The sequence below is a fragment of the Myotis brandtii genome, unplaced genomic scaffold (genome assembly GCF_000412655.1).
Source record: "Myotis brandtii unplaced genomic scaffold, ASM41265v1 scaffold165, whole genome shotgun sequence".
Lineage (NCBI taxonomy): Eukaryota > Metazoa > Chordata > Mammalia > Chiroptera > Vespertilionidae > Myotis > Myotis brandtii.
Window position 1 is genome coordinate 5,390,379 of NW_005356042.1, and position 26,085 is coordinate 5,416,463.

A 26,085-nucleotide genomic window follows, 5' to 3' on the forward strand; every position below is an offset into this window, starting at 1 on the left:
TTTTTTTATTCTTTTTAAAAAAATATTATAATAAGTATTACAAAGGGTATTACATATGTGTCCTTTTTTTCCCCGCCCTTGACAATCCCCTGGCCTCCCCTACCCCGCAGTGTCTTATGTCCATTGGTTATGCTTATATGCATGCATACAAGTCCTTCGGTTGATCTCTTACTCCCCTCCCTTCTGCCCCCCAACCCTCTCTGGCCTTCCCACTGCAGTTTGACAATCAGTTTGAGGCAGCTCTGCCTCTGTATCTATTATTGTTCAAAAGTTTGTAATGGTCTTTATTATCCATGTATGAGTGAGATCATGTGGTATTTTTCCTTCATTGACTGGCTTATTTCACTTAGCATAATGCTTTCCAGTTCCATCCATGCTGTTGCAAATGGTAAGAGTTCCTTCTTTTTTACAGCAGCATAGTATTCCATCGTGTAGATGTACCACAGTTTTCTAATCCATTCATCTACTGATGGGCACTTAGGCTGTTTCCAGATCTTAGCTATGGTGAATTGTGCACCCTGCTTTTTAAATTTAGCTCATATCTTAGCCTTTTCATGTCCCTGTCCCTTTTGTGTACAGCTGCCTAGTATTCCAAGCTGAGATGTGTAATTTTCTTTAACCAGTCCCATATTAATGGCACTTAATTGTTTCCAGAATTTTGTTAGTACATACATCTCTATAGTGGAAACCTTGTATAGATGTCTTTTGACTATGTTTGGGTGTATCTGAGGGTAGATTTTGGAACTTTTAACTTCATGTGTGAGGGGAAGGCACACCATTGCCTTTTTGTAGGCATTCCTAAGAACTATATCTTGTCAACAGATGAGCTGTCCTGCTGCCTGCCTGTTGCATACCCTTCAGTTTCTTTTATTATTACTGATCACCCATATCATTTCAGTGCAGCTAAGACATTGAAACTTTGGGTTCTCAAGTGATTAAGCATTGCTTTACCAGGTTTTCCTTAAAACCTCTTCTACATTTATATGTTGAACATTTGAGTGCACACTGCATGCCTTGCCCTCTGCTGGGCATTGTGAGGGCACATATGTAAAGGGTAAAGTTGGCAGTCCATCTTCAAGAACCTAGTGGGTAAGGAAAACAAATGTGCATATACTTCCATTTCGAGTTACACATTGCATTTGTCTTAGAGGGATTGTATTGGGGGGATGAGAAGGCGGCCTCCTTTAGACCTCCAATTTGGGCTGACTTTAGGGGAGTTCTGGTTAGAAAGAGGTTGCTTTTGCCTTAAAAGTCCTAAGGTTTATAATAGAGAAAAGGAATTGGGTGAGGGTAGAGTTTTTCAACTTCAGCACTGTCGAGGTTTTGGTCAAATAATTGTTTGGGGGCCTGCCCAGTGTACTGTAGGATGTTTAGCAGCATCCATGACCTTCACCCACTAGATGCCAGTAGAGTCCTGCCCCAGTTACAACAATCAAAAATGTCTGCAGGCATGGCCATATCCACCATTAAAACTGTGAAGTCACAAGCACTGTTCATTTCTGCCTATTTCATAATGGCAGCAAATGTTGCATTTCCAGTTAGAAGCTAGCAAAATTACAACAGTGATCTTTACTGTGGCCTCTAGGAGTATTAGGATTAGTGGAAAATAAGACTATAATAAAATAAGAATAGAAATCCAGAGGAGTTCTAAAAATTAGATAAAGGAGCTCAAACTTGCAGTAGATGGTAGAGAACTACTTTTAGGCATCAAAAAGACACAATTTCTCCCCCTCCCACCTCCCACCCCTGAACTCTGAAGTGACTGTGAGGATTTTCCTATCAGGGCTCTTTTTTTTTTTTTTTAATATATTTTATTGATTTTTCACAGAGAGGAAGGGGGCGAAACAGAGAGTTAGAAACATCGATCAGCTGCCTCCTGCACATCTCCCACTGGGGATGTGCCCGAAACCCAGGTACATGCCCCCGACCGGGATCGACCCCGGGACCCCTCAGTCCGCAGGCCGACGCTCTATCCACTGAGCCAAACCGGTTTCGGTATGGGCTCTTTTTTTTAAATCCTCACCCGAGGATATTTTTTTCAATCGATTTTTTTAGAGAGAAGGGAAAGGGCGGGAGGGGGAGAGAGAGAGAGAAACATTGATGTAAGAGACACATCAATTGGTTGCCTCCCACAGGTGCCCCCACCAGGCCCAAGGATCGGACCTGCAACCCAGGTATGTGCCCTTGGCTGGGAATCAAACCCAAGACCCTTTGGTGCGCAGGCTGACACTATCCACTGAGCCATACTGGCCAGGGCTTGTATTTATAAGACAGTGCTTATGTTAATACTATTCAGGTGAGAAAAAAAAAAAAGTAAGGAGAGGGCACTGATGGTTGGATTGCTTTTTAATATGGTGGTCTCTTGGCACTTTGGTCCAGAAGGGAACACCTGTCCTCCATCAGTGCCCTGATCTGAGGGCACCCTGGCTGATCAGCTTGTCTGCTAGCCCAGTGCCCAACCCCATCGACAGCTTGCTGGCCAACTTTGCCATTGCCCTCACTCCCTCAGAGGCCATGGGGAAGATCACAGCTTTCCTTCCACTAGACTAACTGGAAATGTAGCATATGCTGCCGTTATGAAAACGGGAAGAAACCCACAGTGGTGTTAACAGTGCTTGTGACTTGTTACCAGGAGAAAGCAGATGTTTTCATATTGCAGTGGATGAGGCATCTTAAGATATCCTCTATGCTCATCATACTTCAGATTACATGACACCTGCTTGCTAAGTTTATTAAAGAAGTTTGTCATTTTGCCCGGCCAATGTGGCTTGTTGGTTGAGTATCAACCTAGGAACCAGGGAGTCACAGTTCAATTCCCAGTCAGGGCACACACCCGGTTGCAGGCTCGATCTCCAATAGGGGGCGTGCAGGAGGCAGATGATCAATGATACTCTCTCCTCATTGATGTTTCTTTCTCTCTCTCCCTCTCCCTTCCTCTCTGAATTAAAAAAAAAAATTGTCTTTTAAGATCTTAACTGTTTTTAGTATAATTGCAATTTATTTGCAATCCTGTGTATTTTATGCACTTAATACATATTTCTGGGAAGGGTTAGTAGGCTTCATCAAACAGCTATAGGTTTTTTGTTTTGTTTTTCACAAGGAAAGTTAAAAACTCTTGCTCTGGTGCTTACTGCCATTTTTGGAGCCATTTCAAATGCCTGTTAGTAGTGTGAAGTAAGACTTTTGGAGACCCATGGCTCCAGTTAGCTTATCTGTATTTTGGGGTTCTTCAGCTCCACTACATGTTAGCATGCCCCATTTGGAAGACTTTGATCGTTAATAAAATAGATTTTTAATAATTAAAACTCTTCTAAAAATTGTGGTTCTGTTCCATAAATATATTTTTTAGTATTTTTATTGATTTCAGAGAGGAAGGGAAAGGGAGAGAGAGTAAACAAAAGTATAAATATCTGAGGGAGAGAAGTAGCAAGAATCAAATGCTACTCAACATGTGTCCCTTCTCTAGGCTAATGGTTTATACAGTTTGTCATCTTCATACCTTACCCTTGGAAGGAATCTTTGAGTTCATCTGATCTAATTCTCTATACATCATTGGATTCCATTTTACATTTTGACTAAAAAAGAGGTTGTGAAGCCCTGGCCAGGTAGCCCAGTTGGTTAGTTAGAGCATCGTCCCAATATGCCAAGGTTTCAGGTTCAATCTATGGTCAGGGTACATATAAGAATCAACCAATGAATGCATATGTAAGTAGAACAACAAATCAGTGTATGTATGTATGTATGTATGTATGCATCTATCTCCCTGCCTCCCTCTCAAGTCAATTAAAAAAAAAAGTGGGTATTCTGATTATGGCAAGCTCCTTTATCTTGAAATAACTCTTGCAACATTGACACCCTTGGGAGCTGGTTAGAAATATAGAATCTCATGCACCACCCCAGGCCTTCTGAATCAGAACCTGCATTTTAATAAGATCTGGAGGCAATTTGCACATTAAAGTTTGGAACCAAGGCCTAGTCTCCATTTAAAGAGCTGTAACAATTAGATGGTTAGCTGTCTCAGAACCGGGTGTGAGCTGTAAGTCCAGGTGGAGGGACTGTATAGCTCATTACTGTCTACCTAGGTATGTGGGGATTGTCAGACCAAAATCACCTCCCTGGCAGAACCACAGAATAGAGTATGTGCCTTGTGACTGCTAGCACACTTCAGAGTCAGACTTCATTCATGGCCTAAGCTTTGTCAGTCCTTTATTACAGCGGCCGCCTACCTTTCGGACCTCACAGACCACCAGTGGTCCGCGGACCACCGGTTGGCGACCGCTGCTTTATTAGACCTGATGAGATACTCCTATGATTGTGTAGATGATTGTGTATTGCTTTGAAATAGAGGTGTTTTTTTTATTAGATTAACCCTGAATTTCATTAAAATTTAGTAGGTACAGTCATATATTTTACAGGTGTGTATTAAGTGCCTATTTTGTGCCAGGGTCTGTTTGAAGTACAGAGGATGCAGCAGTGAGCAAAACAAGACAAAAAGTCTCTGCCTTACTGAGCTTCAAGAAGTCCTGGCTAAGGTGACATTCAAGTGTAGATGTGATGGCAATGAGGAGCCATTCCAGGCAGAGGGCACAGCCAAGGCGAAGGCCTCTAGGCAGAACCTGGCTGCCGAGTTTCCCCTTGGTGGCTACAGTGGATTGAGGGGAGGAGAGACGTGGGAGATGTCAAAGAGACGACAGGAGCCAGGCCCTCGTAGCTCATAGGAGAGGCTGACTGTAAAGATGCAAAGAATGATTAGCTAGTGCAGGCATGCATACTGAGTGTTCATTGAGATATAAAGCAAGGGGCTTATATAAAAAAGAACTTTGAACTTACTGGAAAACATTTATCAAGGTTGAGTTGGGGCTCTGTCTTTGGAGAGCATTTTCTCATTACCTTCCTTGCAGTAGCAGAAGGCAACATTTGGAACTGATCTTCATTCTTATGCACATCAAGCTGATGACTGGAGCTCTGCTGTGAGGGTGAGTCAGAGAGCATCTGAGTTGAGCGTAGGTCACATGGGCAAATTAACTTAACCAAAAATAACCCCCAAAACAGCATTTCTGGGAAATGCAAGGGAAAGACAGCTTTCAATGTAAACAAAGGAGCAAAGTAAAGATAAAGGCTGTGTGAAAAAGTGAACATTTGGAAAACTAAGAAGAAATTCTTGGGGGGGCGGGGGGCAGGGGCGGGGAATACCGAGGAATACAAATTTCCTTTCTGGTAGTTATAATTTTAAAGAGTTTTCTTTCATGTATTTATATCAGATGCAATGCATACATTTTAAAATCTTAACTTTCCCTTTCTCTTTGTAGCATGGCAGTTGGACCTACACCCTTTAGCTTTTCCTATTAATCCACAGAAGGAGCTTCCTGTTCTCTCTGGGTTTCCCCTTGATGGTGCCGAGAATTGTCCAGATGATGGGAACAGTAAAAACTTGGACATGGGTCTATCAGTGATTCACACCCTGGCTGCAATTAGAATCATGTGGGGAGTTTAATGCATACAACAAAAGAAAACCACAACCAGTGTCCCGGCCCCACTTCAGAAATTCTGATTTAATTGGGGTGTGTGGGACTTGGTGTTGGTGTATGTTCTTCTAATGCCTCGGGGGTTCCTCAGGCAGCCAAAGTTGAAAACCATCCTTTCAGTCCAGCTCTCCTTATTTCACGAGCTGTGTTCTGGCCACAACATTGAATGTAGAGCATTCTCCCGCACTCACCCATTGCCTCCCTCACCCCTCCTCCCTGTAGGCTGAGAGTTGGGAGGCTGGTTTTCTCTTTGTGGCTGTTGGGGATGTTTCAGGTTGGGCAAGTGGTGTGTATATAGAATGTGGTGTGCGAGGTCAAGGCAGGAGAGGTTTGTCACTAATCCAGACAACTTGGCCTCTTCTTAGGGCCAGGAGTTAGAATTACTTAACAGGGTAGCTAAGAGAACAATGGGGTTCATATGAGTCAGGCCAAATAGGAAGGAATCTGCTGTGGTTATGTTTATTATATACTAGTAGATATGAATGTCAGCCTCCTGAGTTGTTTCCCATAGTAATATTTACCATTGGAACTAAAAATCTTGCTTTTTGAGTAATTACTTGTACCTAATAGTTCTATTAGTAGGAAAGAAATTCATTTCTGGAGTATTCTGACCATTGGATGATTAAAAAAGCACACAACTTTGCCAAACCTAAGGAAACAGTTCAGTTTAGTTAAATTATCTAAGTGATTTAAAATTTTAACTGTCTTGATAACTAATATCCTGGTAATATTATTTAAAAAATTGACTTTTGGTGGGACGTATTGGATTGGTGGTGTCATTTCCTTGAGTTATATTAACTTCCAGGTTACCAGACTTATGATGAGTTCCTTTTCTTGTGCTGTATCTCCTGTGAGGTCCAGGACCTGTCAGTCCTGTGCTGTGCGTGCACAGTGAGACTTGTCTGCACAAAGCAGGGAGACCTTCCTGCTCCAGTGGCTTTGACAAAGGTGGGAATAGAGAGAGCTTGTTGTGTATATGGCATATGGTCTTATTGCAGTTCTGTGAATGTTTGGCTGTTGCTCTGTATTTCATGTGGTGAATGCTGGCTCAGCCCTGCAGGAGTTGTGGCCATCTCCGTCCTCTCCTCCTAACTCTCTGTCTCTGCCTCAGTGCCCCCCCTCCAGAGCTTTATTGAGGTGATGAAGTTTATGCTTGCATTGCACTTACAGGTGCTTTTGATCAGTTCCCACCTATTAAGTAATTAAGTAAACTAATGAGAACCAAGGCCAGGGAGCTCAGGGGTGGGGTGAGATGGGGTACATGTCTCAAGTCAAACCTGTAGCAGAAGCACGATCAAAAGACATGCTCCTTTTCCCTTTAGTGTTTCTTCACTATACTACTGTGAGAAGTCATGCCTCCTTTGATAAACTTTAAAATCTTAACTTTCCTCTATTGTTTGACATATTTTTTCAAATGAAAAACCATTATGATTTCTATTAAAGAAAATACAACATCTCAATTAAGAACTATGGTAACTATATTTACTCATTAAATACTAAGTTTTCTAAAACACAACTTGAAAACATCTGGCATGCATGTTTAATCTGAGTACAGTGGATTCAAGATCAAATATACATGTTACATGCATCAAGGCTATTTTTTTAAACATATGTTTTTATTGATTTTTTTTATTGCTTAAAGTATTACAAAGAGGAGTACATTTGTCTCCTTTCTTTTTCCCCTTGACCTTCCCCCGGCCTCCCCTACCCCCCCGTGTCTTATGTCCATTGGTTAATGCATGCATACAAGTCCTTCGGTTATCTCTTACCCCTCCCTCCTGCCCCCCAACCCTTCCCAGTCTTCCCACTATAGTTTGACAGTCTGTTCGAGGCAGCTCTGCCTCTGTATCTATTTTTGTTCATAAGTTTATAATGGTCTTTATTATCCATAAATGAGTGAGATCATGTGGTATTTATCTTTCTCTAACTGGCTTATTTCACTTAGCATAATGCTCTCCAGTTCCATCCATGCTGTTGCAAATGGTAAGAGTTCCTTCTTTTTTACAGCAGCATAGTATTCCATCGTGTAGATGTACCACAGTTTTCTAATCCATTCATCTACTGATGGGCACTTAGGCTGTTTCCAAATCTTAGCTATGGTGAATTGTGCTGCTATGAACATAGGGGTGCATAGATCCTTTCTGATTGGTGTTTCTGGTTTCTTGGGATATATTCCTAGAAGTGGGATCACAGGGTCAAATGGGAGTTCCATGTTTTGTTTTTTGAGGAAACTCCATACTGTCTTCCATAGTGGCTGCACCAGTCTGCATTCCCACCAGCAGTGCACAAGTGTTCCTTTTTCTCCACATCCTCTCCAGCACTTGTCATTTGTTGATTTGTTGATGATAGCCATTCTGACAGGTGTGAAATGGTACCTCATTGTTGTTTTGATTTGCATCTCTCAGATGATTAGCGACTTTGAGCATGTTTTCATATGTCTCTTGGCTTTCTGAATGTCCTCTTTTGAAAGGTGTCTATTTAGGTCCTTTGCCCATTTTTTGATTGGATTGTTTATCTTCCTTTTGTTAAGTTGTATGAGTTCCCTATAAATGTTGGAGATTAGGCCCTTATCAGATATAATGTTGGCAAATATGTTCTCCCATGTAGTGGGCTTTCTTGTTGTTTTGTTGATGGTTTCTTTTGCTGTGCAGAAACTTTTTATTTTGATGTAGTCCCATTTGTTCATTTTCTCTTTAGTTTCAACTGCCCTAGGAGCTGTATCAGTGAAGAAATTGCTTTGGCATATGTCTGAGATTTTGTTGCCTTTGGATTCTTCTAGAATTTTTATGGTTTCCTGTCGTACATTTAAGTCCTTTATCCATTTTGAGTTTATTCTTGTGTATGGTGTAAGTTGGTGGTCTAGTTTCATTTTCTTGCATGTATCTGTCCAATTTTCCCAGCACCATTTATTGAAGAGACTGTCTTGACTCCATTGTATGTTCTTGCCTCCTTTGTCAAATATTAATTGAGCGTATTGGTTGGGGCTGATTTCTGGGCTCTCTATTCTATTCCATTGATCTATATGTCTGTTCTTGTGCCAGTACCAGGCAGTTTTGAGAACAGTGGCTTTGTAATACAGCTTGATATCTGGTATTGAGATCCCACACATCAAGGCTATTAATTACAAATTATAGTCATCGTCATCATCATCATCATGTTTTCTTTTCAATGCATTTGTTGATTCATTAGCAGTATTTTGTGATGACACCATGTTAGGGGTAATAAGAATGTTTTTGACCCAATTAATGATGGATTAATTAGAACATTCTGAACTGCTGATGTTACAGGAATTGATGCTTTTACAGCTGGGGACTGTGAAGTGGGTATCTGTACTGTAAACCTTTGCCCTGTGAGGGACATTGGAGTCCCTACTTTAGTTGAAACTGACATGGTTTGTGGGGTTGGTTTGCCAAGTGTGGGAGTACTTGGTCTGCTAGTAACTGAACCAACACTTAACCGTGGAACTGTTATTCTTCCTGCAGAAGTAGATGCCGTTTTTGGAAAGATTTAAGTCTATAGTTTGGAGCAGTCAAGTAATATCTATCAGGTGGTAATCTAGGACCTGGATATGGCTTGATTAATGGCATTGGGTTTGATTTCTTTGCCTTCCAATCTATAATAATAAAAGTGTAATATGCTAATTAGATCGGACAGCTGGACGACCAGGCGAAGCCTGGGCTGCGAGGGCCGAGGCCCTTGCGTGAATTTTGTGCATCAGGCCTCTAGTATATAATAAAAAAATCTCCTGGGGAAGGAGAGGTAAAAGACTGGTCAGCACAACACTGGATTGCCAATCGCACATCATCTGCATCAACAGTAACTTTCTTAGCATGGCTTGAATAAATGTTTGCAACATCTAGAATTGTGGTCACATATCAGAAGGCAAACTACAACATCTGACTTAAAACTCTTGGCTCGTATTCTGTAATCCCCATATCCTTCAGGATTTGTGCCATCATCTGTGCATCTTTCGGCATGCTCTTGGGAGAAGCCATCTTGCCAGACTCCATGATATCCGGTGATCAGACTTCTCGAGCCAAATCACCCACATTAATATGTTTCAGTCCCCCGATCTTGATGCAAGTTCTTTGCCTAGTTTAGTTTTTCCAACCCCTGGTGTACCCATGAGCAGGATGTTCAGAAGCAACGAGATGGCTCTGGAAACTTCGGCATGAGGGCCCTAAGCACAACCTATTGTTTGAAATTTTGATATACATTCAGTTGTGACTCTGAAGAAGTTAAAGCATTGGTCATTATTTTCTTCTAAATCCTACACGTCATAAATATATTTTGGCTATAAAATTTTCAAATACAAAGTTGTTATTAAGGGGGAAAAAAATAAAAGTTATTGCTTCCTCCCCACCACACCCAAGAAAGTCTCCTCTCCCTCCTCCCTCATGCCTATCCTCAGGTCACTACAGTTAAGGTTTGCCATATCCTTCCAGGACCCTTTCCATTCATTTACATACAAACACCTCTTTAAACCGAAGAAAAGAAGGAGGGTATGGAATGATACTCTATGGCTTGTTTTTTAATCTTTCTGTTTGTTGACAAGCTTTCATGGTGGTTTTATGACTATACCTAGTTCATCTGTAGATGCACTGTCCTTGATTTAGTCAAGTCTCTTGGTAGCTATTTAAGATGTTTTCAGTTTTTCACTATTACAAACGCTGCTGCAGGAACCACCCTCTCCTCTTACTCCCCTCCCCCCCTCACACACACATCTTTTTCACATGTAAGTACTTAGTTTGATGAATTCCTAGAAATGGAATTGTAATATAATTTCAGAATATGCTTTTTTAAAATGTACCCTCAACTAGATCCAGTTCTATTCCATCCTTTATCGCTGTTTTTAGAGCATTTTATGATTTATTCAAGATTTGTAGAAGGACAGTGTAAGTCTTGCTGTGTAATTATTTTTAAAGGCTCTGTCTCACATATAGGCTTATAATTCATGACAGCTTGGCTGACATAGTTTTATCCAGTCCAGCGAACCATGGACGCAAGACACAAATTCCCATGTTTGCTTAAAGTTCTCTGGGCTGTTTTTAAATTTCAATGGTGAGTAGTAGATGGGTGAAATTTTTGACTTTCACAGGAAGCGCTTATTGTTACACTTGTAATATCTGTTTTATAGAAAAATTTGAAACTACTATAAACATAAATGACTTTTAAATAACAATGAAAATCATTCCATATGAACCAAATGGAAGAAAATAAGATGATTATGTTTTTGTCCCTTTAGGTCACTCCAAGAACCGAAACCCCTGTCACCAGTGTCAGTAATAGTTTGGAGAATGCACTACGTACGTCAGCACATTCCACTGAGGAGTCGCTGCCCAAGAGGACTGTGGGAAAACACTCCAAAGGTGAGTCTGTCCATCTGCAGGGCTGAAGGGAAGGAGTTGTACTAGAGCGGAGAGGGGAGATCTTGCACTGATATTTGTAAATGCTTTTAGATCTCTCGTATACGCTAATTGTAGTAAGTTGTATTCTTTTTCTACATTCTATAAGTAATACGTGAATGTATCTTGGCTGTAAAAATCTCAAATGTTGATGTTTATTAAGGAGAGAAAAGTGAAAGTTGTTACATCCTCCTACCACCAAAATAAGTAAATTCTAGAGCAGCAGTATCCTGAAGAACTTTCTACAATCATGGAATGGCCTGCATCTGCACTAATTTGTTTGCCACCAGCCACTTGTGCCTTTGAGCGCGTTTGAAACGTGACTTATGTATCTAAGGACCTGAAATTTCATTTATTTTTTGTTGCAATTGCAATTGCAATAGCTCAGTGTGGACCATGGCTACCATATTGGGCAGTACAGCTTTGGACTGGATGGAGGGCACATTTTAGATGAAGCTGTGAGTTCCTTGGTTCTTGTATTGCTGACTTTTGCAGCCAGCTTGGACAGTCAGAGTCAGTTGCTGTACAGTTGGTAAGCTGTGTGGAGGTATGGGGGATTCCAGGCGTGTGAAGGTGATGTGTAGGACTAGATGGCTCGACAGTGAACCCCAAGTCTGCAGAGTCATCAAATGGGCCAGGATGACCCTGACTTGGATGGTCATCATGAGGCCCCAAGCCATTCGCTCCCTCACTCAGCTGGCCTTTGTTCCTTCCCCCTTTTGTTTGTGTCTCTTCTAGAACTGAGCTGCACTAAGGTGGGAGCCATACCTGCTTGTTTTGTGTTTTCCATTCTCTGTCTCCCTCCTGTCTCAGGCACAGTGCTTTGCGCCTCACAGATGCTTAGTAAGCACTTTGTTTTTTAAATAAAGCTCCATTTTTATAAAATCATAGCAAGCCACCCGTCTGTGACTTGGGTCATATGCTGGATATGTCTGTGTTCTAACATCTACACCCATGTTTATTTATAAGTGACCATGACATGGTATTAAAACAGTAAATCCTTATAGCAGCCGTGGGGCACCGTCAGCTTGTTTTATGTACTCCACTCCAGGGACCATCATTCTCAGGACACAGCAGGGCCTCATCTGCAAGGATGGTGTCGCTCAGTCATAGGCACTTTCTCTCCTAAAACTGCTCTTGTCCTTTTACCTTCTGAGTGTCATCCAGGGAACAGTGCCTGGTGGGGTGTTGCTCCCTTTGTCTCCAGATAGTCCAGCATAGTAGAACTTGTGCTCTGCACCCTCCTGATCTGAACAGCTGGCCTTTTCTTCACCACAGTGGTTTTTCCTCAAGGCATAATTATCAAGAACCCCCTCACTCCTTTTTAAAAATGTAATTGCAGAATATGTGGCTGTTATCTCTGTCACTCTTTTTGTCTGTGTTTGTTGGTGCCCAGAGAGCCAGCGTTAGCATCACTTGTGCCAGACATCAATTATCTACAGTATTCTCCATTCAGTGGTCATAGTTGGTAATAGTTTCTTCCATCCAGAAATTATTAAGCAAGCTAACTTGGTTTTTCGTCACACTTTTTATATTCTGTTCAGCCTAGGTTATTGCTCTTTTGGAAGTCTAAAGTCACTCTAAGTATTATTATAATAACCTTTTCTCATTGTCTTTTCTGTAATCCACATGTGTTTTGGTTTTTCTCTGCTTATTTGGAAGTTTGTACAGATACAGTTTCACTTATAAAATAAAGAATTCAGACGCTTCCATTTCTTTTGTATAAGAGTCAGGGAATAGCAGTAAGGACAGTGTGAAACCCTGACTGCTCTGGTCAGATCGTGTTCCAAGCCTATTACATAGACTAACCCACATAATTTTCTGAAGAACTCTGTGGGGGCTCAGTTATACCTATTTAATTCTAATATCAATCCCATGAAGAGATTATTGCCCCATTTTACAGATGGAAGAACTGAGTCACAGATAAGTAACATTCCCAAGGTAAGCTAATGCTCTTACCACTAATGTTAGACTGAAGAAACAGAAAAATGAAAATCAAGATGGCAGTGCTTAAAAAGGACACATTAAAAAATGAGTGTTAACCTTTTTTCTATACTGTTTTATGTGAACATTTTCAAGTGCTGGCATAGAGAGAACAGTATAGTAGTTGTCCACATCTGGCTTCAGCTACAGGTAATCGACTGTGTATTCCTTTGGGGCCTTGAGTTACTCAGGAATGTTGTGCAGGACTGTTGTAAACACTCTGGGAAAGGAAGTCTCCCCAAATCCAGTCACTTGTATTTATTATTATTAGTAAAACTTAGGGAGACAGTTATAATGTACAAGGTGAGGTGGAAATTACTTTTAATAATGTTCTAAGTGAAAGAAGTTCTATAACATTTTACTTTACTTGCCTGTCCCTTATCTGCCCATCTCTCCATCCATCAAAACATTACTTTTTTTGATGCATTTCTAAGTAAGTTGTTAATGATTGGGGTAGTTCTCCTGATCTGCCATAGTTGTCTTGTCTGATCATGTGTGCTGTACACCCACAGCCTACAGCTTAGTTCCTGGATGAACAGTGGGTTCTCCGTAACTCCTGAGTCCTGCATTCTGACTTGATCATCCTTCTCTCTGAAGCTGCTCTCATGGAAGGTCACAAATGACTCCTTGGGTGATAAGTCAGCTTTTATTTCACCTGGCATTTGTGACTACTCCACTCCAGACTTTGTCCTCCCTTGTTTTCTTTTCATTTTTTAAATTGTGGGACATCAGACATATACAAGCCTTGGTGTAGCACATTCCACTGATCTCCTGGCAACACGTTGGCCAGGTTTTTCCTTCCTTTCTTTTCGCTTCTGTTTGCTTTGCAATTCCTCCTTCTTCTGCCCCTTAAACATTAGTGCTCTCCTGGCTCTTTCTTGGTCCCCCACTTAACACTGAGCAGTCTTCTCTGAGCCACTGTCCATCTGTTGATGACTTCAGATCTGAGAGTCCAGCTGTGACCATTCTCCTGGACCCCAAGCCCCTGTGAACTCACCAGTCAGTGACTATTTCCACCTAGATGGTTCACTAGTACCTCAGTCAGTGTGCCTAGAATGCAATCATGGCTTCCATTGCACCCCCTAAAATGGGTTTCCAATATTCATGATTGATAACCAATGTCAGGCACTTGGGACAAAACCTAGAAGTCCATGACAGTTCTCTGTCCCTCTTAAGGGGTCTCAGACCTCGCAGTCCTGGCATGTCTATCCCTGTAAGGCTGTTGTGGTTTCTTCTTACCATCACTGGGCCACCATCCTGGATCAGGCCTCTGTCTTCTCTGCTGCCTGTGGGTTCATCTCTCCAGCCCATGTTCTGAGCAGGGACCTGTCCAGCATGTTGGATCATGGTCCCCTGCTTAGGGAAGCCTGGCAACAGCACTGTTGGCAGCAGCTAATGTCCTACAACACTAACCAACCTGCAGCTTGCGTGTGTTCACCTACTTGATACCACAGACCCATGTAGTGGGAACCGTCATTCCTTTTGTTCACGATTAAAGAACTGCCCAAGGTCACTGAGCTGGAAAGTGTCCTATTTCAGACTGAGCCTGTCTCACTGCAGAGCCCGTGGGTTTACCTTAACCTGCAGAGAGGCCTGAGTTTCTTTATGTGCCCTTTGTGGGGTTGGTGGGCTGGCCCTGTCTGTGCCCTTGCCTCCTTGTGACTGTCCTCCCCTCTCTGCTCTGGTCTCCTGTCACCCCTCTCTTTGTGTCCTGACTCCCACGGTGACTAAACTTACTAAAACACAGCGCATTGTCATACCTGGGCCTGGCCACTGTGTTGCTCTGCCCAGATGGGCCCTTCCCTTTGAGGTGTAGCTCAAGTATTACCAGTTTGAACTCTGTAATTTTTCTATCACTATGGCTGGTATTGTGCTGAATATATAGTAATGCTGAAGAAAGTGTTTGCCCTGAAACATAAATAAGTGAAATTACACAGACTCCAAAATGCAAGTGTCTTATCACTAACCACTCAAATGGAAAATGTGTGTTCATTTCCTGTTTTTGCTACTTTAGAAATATCTTTTATCAGCTTTGTGTTTTCTCAATTATGTGCTACTTTTGTTTCTATCTCAATTTATGATAGAATCCTTAAATATAGCATGATATGTGTCCTAAAAAGATGTAAAAAAAAGGATCAGCTTAATCAGTGTAGTAGTGAATGTCCACATTTTAACAACAGCTGAAAGAAGCAATGCTTTTAAAATGTATCCCCATTAACACAGGCAAGTAAATGAAAGTGAGAAAACAAGTTGATATTTTAGGAACATTCTTAAAAGCTAGACTTTTAAGAATACAGTTTTTCAATTTTTAAATGAAAACTACATTTCAGTAATAAAATTTTAAAGCAGGAAGCATCTTAAACGTTACTCTGATTTAGTGTCTTTATTTCAAGTATGAAGACGAGTTCGCTTACATAGATCTTAGGAGAAGGAGTTGTTTGTGCTACAAAATTATTATTTTTTCATCTTTTCTCTCAGTCATAAATATTATCCTTGTTACTATGATTTATTTTAGTGTAGTTTTGGTAATTTTTGAAGTGGTTTCTTGTTACTAGGCATATAGAATTAAACTGATAAAGATACCTGGAAATCAAATAAAAGACATATTTGGCAGAAAACTACCAACCACCCAGTTTTTTCCAGAAGACATTAGAAAGGGAAAACATTTCAAAAGAATGGCTTATTCTTGGAACATATTAAAGCCATTATCTATAGGTGTCATAAATATTGATGTAACAGTTGGCTCTTACAAATCATTTGAAGATGCTTGTAAGTGAATGTGGTCCTGAGGCTGTGGCAGTTTTATCCAGGCGCTCCATGAGCTGAAATGAAGAGAATGTGTTACTGGTCCTAGGACCTGCTGGCTGTGTGGCCTCTCTGTCAGTCATTGTCCTAAATCATCTGTGACTCTGCCAGCCCCAGTCACTGCTCCTGCTTCAGGCCTTTCAGCTGCTTGCCTGGGCTTTTATTACACACATTTGTATTTTCTACACAAAATTCCCTCCCTCTTGTTTCAGTTACATTAGTGTATTGGTTTTTATTTTTTAATTTATTTAATTTATTTTTTTTAAATACTAGTATATTTTTATTGATTTCAGAGAGGAAAGGAGATGGAGAGAGAGATAGAAACATCAATGATGAGAGAGAATCATTCATCGGCTGCCTCCTGCACGCCCCATACTGGGGATCAAGCCCACAACCCAGGCATGTGGCATGACCTGGAATTGAACCATGACCTATTGGTTCATAGGTTGACACTCAACCACTGAGCCACACCAGCTGGGTTTAATTGATTTTAGAGAGGGAGGAAGGGAGAGAGAGAGAAACATCATTGTCAGAGAGAAACATTGATCAGTTGCCTCCCATTACGTACCGGGACCGGGTACCAAATCCAAAACCTGCCCTGACCAGGAATCTAGCCAGTGACCTTTCAGTGCATGGGATGGTGCTCAACCAGCTGAGCAATACCGGCCAGGGCTAGTGTATTGGTTTTTAAAATTAGGTATTGAGCCCTGGCCAGGTAGCTTAGTTGTTGATTAGTGTCGTTGTCCCTATATGAGAAAGTTTCGGGTTCAGTCCTCCATCAGGGCACATAGAAGAAACAACCAATGAATGCATAAATAGGTGGAACAACAAATTGATGTCTCTCTCTCTCAAATCAACTTAAAAATTTTTTAAGGAATTAAAATTAGATATTGATTCAATTCTAAAAGTAGTTTAATGCATTTTACTAAAACATTTTATTAGTAGTTATGTGATCTAATTTGTAAGATTTGAGAGTTTCTAGTGTGCATCTTGAATGAATAGAAGAAGAAAAGTTTGAACAAACAAAATTTTAAAAGGAAAAAGCACATTGTCCTTTTCTTTCTCATCTCAACATGGTCTAGCCTCATATCCCTTTGTCCCTTTTCCATCTGTCCGACATAGACATACCTATACACAGTCTGGATCCCAGCCCCTTTTCTCCTGTCCTCAAGCGTTTCCCCAGATGGATGCTCCTATCCTTCCTAGTTTGCCTTTAGAGCACTGTTCCTGGCCATGACTGGCTCATCTCCGACCAAATAGAAGTGCACCCTGTATGTCTTCGAGTCTTTCCAGTTGATGCAAATCCCGTCTTCACAGTCACCTTTCACTTTCTGTCCCTTCAGGTGATGGATTGATATCTGGCCCCTAAAATTTACACGTTTGCTTGTACTCTTCAGAAAGTAGTGGGACTTCTGTGACTGTTAGATGACTCAGTCTGCAGAACTGACCAGGAAGGTGAGAGACAAAGGAGGAGAGGGGGTCACTTCATCTACCAGTAGACTTTAAGTGGATTGTAAATAGATATTTATATGCATATAGATGTACTTTAAAATTATGAAACCACATTACAGAAATGTTGAAGAAAGGCTACTCGTAATTTTACCACCAATTAGTATAATTATTCCTGTTATCATTGCTATTACTTTTGATAATTTATTTTTAGTCTGTTTTACTTTTATACTTTAAACAACTATAATCATGTTTTACATATAATTTATATTTTTTAGTTGTATTATAAGCATTTTTTCATGGCTTTGTTTTTGTAAATGTGGTCTTTAATATAGCTCCAAAACTGAAAGTGTACTTAAACATCTTTGAATCCTAATTAAGCATCCCATAACGCTGCCTTCCACATAGCCATTGTCAGCGATGTCTGCTACAGAACGTCATCCCACAGGTGCCGTCCTGCCTTCCATTCCTGCAGGCTCCCCTTCTCCCGTTTTTAGAGCCTTGTGTAATGGCAGGTGTTGTTTCCTGAGAGGGCAGTATGAAGAGAATTTCACTGTGAGTAAAGTGGCAGAACTTTTAAGCCATGTATTTGGTCCAGAGCTTTCCCGGTGGCAAAAGCTGCTACAGCATCCCTATATGTAGGGTTGGTGGCACTGACTTACAGAGCTAAAACAAAGCACCATGTCAGTTGGTCTGATGGTTTTGAAGAGTCTTCACAAACATTTCAGTCCTGGAATTCAAGTGCTTTTTTTATTTGAAAACAGCTGAATAATGTTCATCTGCTTTTCACATTTTCCTGTCCAGATATGAGTCACTTCCTGCTTTCAGACCAGATGAGGTTTTGTGTTTTTGTTTTTTGCTTCTTTCCATAAATCCTAATATTATTCAGTTCTGGGACACTTAGGTACACATTGGTGTTCTGTGGCCAAGGAAAATGCTGACTAAATTTTTCTGTATTCATTGATTTTATATATCCTATTGTTTAAAAAAGTTGGAGATCTGGATTAGAATGATGTCATTGTGGGTAAGTTTTTTTAAAATAGTTGTTCTGAAAACATAAAAGCTGTTTATTTGCTGACCGACTGAGGAAGTCATACAGGAACAGTGAGTAGTTTGAGTGCAAATAAGGAGCTGTGCAACTTCTGAATGTAGTGTTTTCTTTGTTTTGCCAGAATGGGAACACATACTCTTATTTTTTGGAGTAATTCCTTCCTATAAGGTGCTTATTTTAAATTTAAAACACTCTAAACCCATGGTCGGCAAACTGCGGCTCACGAGCCATATGCGGCTCTTTGGCCCCTTGAGTGTGGCTCTTCCACAACATACCACAAAATACCACGTGCGGGCGCGAACGTACAGTGCGATTGAAACTTCGTGGCCCATGCGCAGAAGTCAGTATTTTGTGGAAGAGCCACACTCAAGGGGCCAAAGAGCCGCATATGGCTCGTGAGCCGCAGTTTGCCGATCCAAGATGCATATCAACCCTGATGCAGCTTTACAAAATTAGGGAGGTTTACAAGAGAATAACTTAGCAAGTGAAGGGTCATAATATACCAGTGAGCAAGATAGGTGGGTTCTTGTAATCTGTGAGTACAAGAACCCATCTATCTTGTTCACTGGTATATTGCGAGCCCCTAGAATAGGACCTAGTCCACGGCAGGAACTTCATAAGACATGTTGGTAGAGCAGGGCTTGGCAAATTTTTTTCTGCAAAGATAGAGATAATATTTTTGGCTTTCAGAGGCATACGGTAGTTCTCCTGTTGTGGGGTGAAAAGCAGCCATTGATGATATATAAGCAAACAGTATGGCTATGTGCCAATAAAACCATTTACACAAACAAGCGGAGGGCAGCCTGCGGTTTTTCAGCCCGTGGCTTAGGACAGTGCTGTCCAGTAGAACTCTGTGACGACTGAATGTTCTCTTCTGTGCTGTACGCTATGGTAGCCACCTAGCCACAGGTGGCTGTTGACACAATGTGGTCAGTGCAACTGAGGAATTAGACTTTGATTTTATTCAATTGTGATTAATACAAATTTAAAAGGTCATATGTGGTTAGTGGCTACCGTATTGGGTGTTTCGGGGTTAGAACCTCCCCCAAAGCATGTTGGACAAAGCAGTTCGTTTTCTCTAGGATGTTAGGGGAAGAAAGAGTTCGGTGACCAAAAAAACTGGGGAATTGTTAATAAAAAGATTTATTTGTTGTGGGACTTCTCAGAGCCTTTAATATGCTGATGTACATGGACAGTCTACGAGGAATTTTGCAGATTTTTCCTCCAAATTTTTTGACCATGAAGGTTTTCAGGGGTGGCTCTGAACATCTCACAAGACTGGTGTTCCTTGAGGAAGACTTTGGGAAACATTGGTGTGGCAGACCAGGAGCATGGGCATCTGTAGGAATTGTAACAATTACGTTGAGTATTGGACCGTTGGGTTGAAAGGTCTGTAGAAATCCTCATAGAACACTGCCATATGTCCTCCAGAAAGAGTAAAAGTAATGGAAGAAGGTGTTCTAATGTATCATTTTATTCTTGAGGATAAAAAAATGCACCCGTGTGTGTGAAAAGGGTGGCATGAAGAGGCTGGTGCCTTTAGAACTCTCTAATGGTGGTTTGTCTTTTTTTGTCATTGTCTGTCTGTGCAGCCAGTCTCTGACAACCCTCAATATTCTTTAGAGGCAGCATTAGGAATCTTCACTGTTTCTCCTATAACTGCTGCCCTTTTCACCTCCAGCCTTGCCCCGTCAAAGAAGGATGAGACAAGAAGATCCAATGAGAGGCTCTGGGCAGCTGTGTCTAAAACAGTAATAGTGGAAAACGTTGAGCATTAGTTTTTCAGAAATTGGAACAGATCATAACTAATCTTCAGTTAAAATTAGTTCATACTTGTGTGCATTCAAATAAACTTATGTTCTCTTTTCAAACACTGTTCTCCTTTTCTATGATTTGTATTTATTTTTTTTGCCTGTTTTTCTTGCTTTACTTTTAAATTCACCTTCCATTCCTGAGTGTGACAGCTTTTTGCTTCCTCTTAAGTTTCTCATTCCAGGTGAACACACCGCAGAAGATACTGAGCAGCGTTGGGCATTGAAAGCCTTATTTTGAAAATTGCTAAAATATTAAATGCTAAAGTAATATGTACTTCAGGGTTTTATTTCATTTTTATAATTTTGTTTGTTGTTTGTTGTTTTTGTGTGTGTGTTTTTTTTTACTTTTACAGTGAGTGTTGAAAAGATAGACCTGAAGGGATTATCACACAAAAAAAATGAAAGAAATGTTGAATGTTCCTTTGAGGTAAGATGCTAAGTTTTTTTCCCCTTTTCTCCTCTAAGGGATAGGAGGGAACATTTACCATGAATTGATACTTTTATTTATCTAAATAAAAAATAGGCCATTTTGCAAAACACTGCTAGTGCTGTGGGAATTAGAAAGCTGGGACTCGGCCTATGGGTGGGCCATCTCCAGGACTGGGCTTGTTGGGCTTCAGCCTAGGGGGCATCACTCCCTGACCTCAGTGGCCTCCATGAGGGGGAGGGGCCGGAGTTCTGGAACAGCCTGGAGTTAACAGTTCAGTTCTATCCCTGTCAGTCACGTGACTGAGGCCAATGCTGAACTTCTGTGCCCTAATACCTCCAGTCAGTAAAGGAGGAAGAGTTTGGGGGAGAATGAAATGAGACAGCCCCTTCAAAGCACTCAGCACAAGACCTGGATATAGTAAAAGCCTGCAAACAAAAGCTCTTCTTCTCTACCCACTAGATGACAAGAGCTTCTTGGTCTATATGGTGAATGCTTTCTACAAGGACATGCTCAGCTGCTGGTAGTTGCTTACCTAAGTTGGCTAACGTGGAGAATTGTGAAAATTGAGACATACTGTATATTATGATTAGAGACCCTCCAAGGCCGTGCTAGACACCTCTTATGTTTTGTTGACCCGAACTTAGTTTCTTGGTCCCACGTAGCTATTGAAGAGGCTGGGTAAATGAATTTGGGTGGCCATGTCCCTGAGGTTCTGTTACTTGCCCAGCATGTTGTGTGAGGTTCTCCTTTGACCATGTGCCCTGAATACTGATTGATAACGAAAATCTGCTTCCTGCATTATTGGAGAATGTTCTCAGGAATAAAAGCTCCTGTGTAGTATTTAGTATGTATACTATGTGCAGTTTACTAGTTTTTCAAAGAGTATAGCTGCCTGAAAATACTTTACTTTTTCCACTAAAAGGATAAAATTTCGTTTGTTTTGGGAGGTACTGCATTGTGAGAATCAGTTGTTAAGCTACCGATGTCTTTTCAAAATGTATGGAAAAGACGTTAGGTTTTGGAGATTGCTAAAGCTTACGACTAGCACCCAAACTCGGGAGCCAGTAAACCTTGGAATTCCAGCATCATTCAGGCCAGTAACATCAGGAGCCCAGCAAGTCCCCAGACCCTGGACACGCTGTCTCCGCCCTCCACTTGCTGCCTTTTGCTGTTTAGTGTTTCCTGAGGGGCTGTTGGCAATTATTATTTGCCTCCATAGGGCCTACTGAGCATAGGGTGGATCTGGGATTGTTGGCCCCACTCACAGGCCATCTGGTCATCTGGGCTTTGAGTTGCCCCTGTCTTCAGTCCTGTTACTTGTGGCAGGGAATTGGGCTTGTGCAGCGTGAGATGCAGAAATCCTATACAACACAACTGCCTGCTGCTACTCACTAAAGAAATGAACTTTGGCAGAATAGACACGAGGCCTCTCACGACCTCTCGGAGGAGGAGGGGATTATAAGCAGGAGAAGGAGGCAGTAGCAGACTGGTTTGGATGGGGACCCATGTCTGAGTCCTCTGAAAGCAAGCTGCACATCTCCACAAGGAGCCTGGAGCCACTGGCCTTCAGGCCAGTCACAGCTCTGAGCTTGCTGCACTAGACTAGGAACTATTGCTTGGAGTTGACCCTGATGACTGTCACACAGGGTTAGATGGTTTTACCCCAATGGTCAAGCTGAAGTGTCTGAGAAGCTGACTTTTCCTCATGTGATAACTGGTAAAAGTATTCTTGTGTTTAGGAAAGTGAAAATCCTACCGGTAGTCCAACTAGCTATTCTTTTGAGGTGGGAACTTGTGCCCAAAGGAATTTACAGTCCAGAGTGCATTTGTTGGATGGTATTCAAGGTACAAAGGGAAGATATAATCAACATTTAAAAAAAATTAATCTTATTTACAAAACACACCATTAATTTGTGCAGCTTAAACTGCGTGCTTGTGTGCTGGTGAGTTGTCCTCTACTCTTAAATAAGCGACTGCTTGTAGGATACAGATACGTATTATTCACGTGTAAGAAAAGTGCAACCACCTTACGGTTCTGTTTCACTGCGGTCACTCTAGCTAGCTGTCGTCTGATCCTATATAGCTCTATAGAGAGGGAGAACTGGTGGGCTGCAGGGCGAGAAGACAACAACGTATCTTTAAACTTTTTCCCATTTTAATGACCCCCCCCCCCAAAAAAAATTAAGTCCCAATAGAGTTTTTTCTGTTTTACAAATCAAGTTGATTCTAAAATTTATATGGGAAGAACTGTAGAATACTCAAAATGATTTGGAAAAGAAAAAAGTTGGGAGACTCACAGTACCTTGTTTTAAGAGTTACTGTTACACCACAGGAATCCTGACACTGGCGTTGCTGCAAGGGTAGAGGCATTGATCAGAACAGAACAGAGTTCAGAATTAGCCTCAGATGGAAGTGGTCCATTGATTTTTGACAAAGATTCAAAGGCAGTTCAATGAAGAAAGGATTTTTTTCAACAAATGGTTCTGGAACAGATATTCCATACACAAAAAAATGAACCTTGCTCAAATCTCACCTCTTATACAGAAATTAACTTAAATTTTATTACAGACCTAAATGTAGAACCTAAAACTACAAAAATCTGAGAAAAAAGCATAGGAGAAAGCTTTGTGACTTAAATGAGGCAAAGGTTTTTTTGGATATAATGTCAAAAATATCCATAAAAGACAAAATAAATATATTAGACTTCATCAAAATTTAAAACTTGCTCTTCAAAAGGCACTGCTAAGAAAATGAAAAGACAAGGAAGGCACAGACTAGGAGAAAATAGTTGCAAATTACATATCTGATAAATAATTTGTATTCAAAATACGTAAAGAACTCTCAAGCTCAATAATAAAACAGTCCAATAAAACATGAGCCAAAGATTTGAACATACACTTCACCAAGGAAGATGTATGGATGGCAAAGAGCATACATGAGCAGATGTTCAGCATCATTAGTAGTTAGGAAAATACCAATTAAAACCACAGCAAGGTAGCCCGGGCAATGTGGCTCAGCAGTTGAATGATTGAGCGTGGACCCAGGAACCAAGAGATCATCGGTTTGATTTCCAATCAGGGCACTTGCCCTAGTTGTGGGCTGATTCCCAATAGGGGGCATGCAGGAAGCAGCTGATCAGTGATGTTTCTCTCTCATCGATGTTTCTATCTCTCTATCCCTCTCCTTTCTTCTCTCTCTAAAAATCAATAAAAAATATTTTAAAAAAAACAACGCAGCAAGATACTAGATGAGTATTAGAATGTCTAAAAGTAAAAAGACTGACCATACCAAGTGCTGGCAGGTTTGTGGAAGAACTGGCGGTCTACTACGCTGCAGATGGAAATGTAAAATGGTGTGAGTACTTTGGAAAATAATTTGGCAGTTTTTTAAAAAGTTAAACATATTCCTAAAATATGACCCATCAGTTCCATTCCTAAGTACCTATCCAAAGGAAATGAAAGCATATGTTCATACAGAGATTTGTATATGAATATTCATAGCAGCCTTAGTTATAACACCCCACATATCTCTCCACAAGAGAATGGATAAACAAACTATTATATCATATTCAGACAGTGGAGCACTACTCAAAAAGAGTAAACTCTTGATGCACTCAGCAATTGGTATGAAACTCAGTTATGCTGTGTGAAAGAAACCAGACCTCCCCCGCAACCAAAAAAAGAGTCCATTTACATAGCATTCTAGAAAATGCAAGCTACAGTGACAGAAAGCAGGTCACTGGCTTCCTAGGAAGGGGCAGTAGGAAACTTTTGGGGGCGAAGGATATGTACATTATATTGATTGGAGTGATGGTTTCATTATGGGTATATACATATGTCAAAGCATCAGATTGTGCCCTTTAAATATATGAAGTTCTGCTCTAGTCAGTTTGCTCATTGGTTAGAGCATCAGCCCGAGAACTGAAGGGTTTTGAGTTTGATTCCAGTCAAAGTCACGTACCTCATTTGCAGGCTCTATCCCAGCCCCTGTTGGGGCACGTGCAAGAGGCAACCAATCAATGTCTCTCTTTCACATCCATGTTTCTCTCTGTCTCTTCCCCTCCTGTCAACTCTTTCTGAAAAATCAATGGAAAAAATATCCTCAGGTGAGGATTAACAAAAATAAAATATGATTATTAAAAAATAAAATAAATAAGTGCAGTTCATTGTCAGTTATAAGTTAATAAAACTTAAAAAAATAGATGCCTAAGATTAAACCTTTTCTTTTGTCCACAGAACACTAATGAAGATTAAATAGTCCTTTACATAGGTTATCCTTTGTATATGGAAATAAATAGCTATTATACTGTGATCAGAACAATTAAAAAAAACCTTATTAAGAGTGTCTGCCATACCTCAATGAGATTCAACAGTCTGTTGCTAACAGTATAGAAAGACTCAATGAAATATTTTTTTCCTGAAAGCCTTCACTTATTCAGGGAGAAATCAATGATTCTCTGCCCCACCAATTTTCTCAGCCTTGTTTATCTCTAGTTTTGATTTTTATGTATCATTGTTTTCCAGGATACAAATTAAAGATTACTTTTTTATAGGAAGACATAATCCCGGATCAAGATGGTTTCAAGATACACAAATCTACTACAAACAGGAGTTTGAGTTTCCTCTTCTTTTCCATGTAGATGGATGGTTTTGTTTTTGCTGAAATTGTAATTGCTGGTTACGAGGAAACCAAGTCAGTATACAGGAAGCAAGTGAGAATAAAATTAGTATTTAACTTTGTACATGTGAAATGCCCAAATTTTACCAGCTTTTTCAAATTCATTTTGAGGAATTGGAATAACTAAAACTAAAAAAAGTTTTTTTAGTTATTACACATGAAGGAAAGGGAGGAAAAAACATCAAAAGACTACACAAACCCTTGAAACACCTATTAGATTGTAGAGCTTTTTTGACTTAAAAAGAACTATAGAGCCCTGGCCCGTGTGGCTCAGTTGGTTGGGTGTCATCCTGTGCACCAGGAGGTCGCCAGTTTGATTCTGGTCAAGGGCACATGCCCAGGATTCTGGTTCAATTCCCCAGAAGGGGGCATGCAGGAGGCAACAGATTGATGTTGCACCCTCACATAGATTGTTCTCTCTCTCCCTCTCCCTTCTTCTCTAAAATCAATACACTATTCTTTTTTAAAAAACTATAGAATACTTTGAATAAAAAGAAAACATTTTTATGCCATTCTTCCTTAAGAGCCTAGACATTATTTTATTGCTGTATCTTTTCTTTAAAATTTAATTATTTAAAAATAACCCAAGAATATTTTTTCCATTGATTTTTAGAGGGAGTGGAAGGGAGGAGGGAGAAACATCCATGTGAGAGAGACATATCGATTGGTTGCCTCCTGAACCCCAACTGGGGCCAGGGATCCAACCTGCAATAAGGAATCGAACCCACAACCCTCCGGTGTATGAGCCCATGCTCTAACCACTGAACACACCGGTCAGGGTGAAAATTAATTTGTCATCTCAAAACAGTCTTAACTGCTCTGAATATTTTATCACTGTTAGCAAAGGATGAATCTTGTCAACTATTTTTTTTTATTTAGTTTTTGTTTTCATCATATACTGGAGGCCCAGTGCATGAAAATTTGTGCACTGGCGGGGGGGGGGGGG

At 40.7% G+C, this 26,085-nt stretch overlaps 1 protein-coding gene and 1 pseudogene across 1 annotated transcript in view; one reads left to right on the top strand and one right to left on the bottom strand.

The window, feature by feature from the left end:
• ZCCHC14 (zinc finger, CCHC domain containing 14) overlaps positions 1–26,085 on the top strand; it is a 67,305-nt gene that overhangs the window by 18,136 nt on the left and 23,084 nt on the right. The window contains exons 2-3 of the mRNA XM_014536672.1: positions 10,771–10,894; positions 20,386–20,459. Of these exons, the coding sequence (XP_014392158.1) occupies positions 10,771–10,894; positions 20,386–20,459 (198 nt within the window). The remainder of the gene's footprint in view (positions 1–10,770; positions 10,895–20,385; positions 20,460–26,085) is intronic.
• LOC102246208 lies at positions 8,622–9,816 on the bottom strand (annotated as a pseudogene).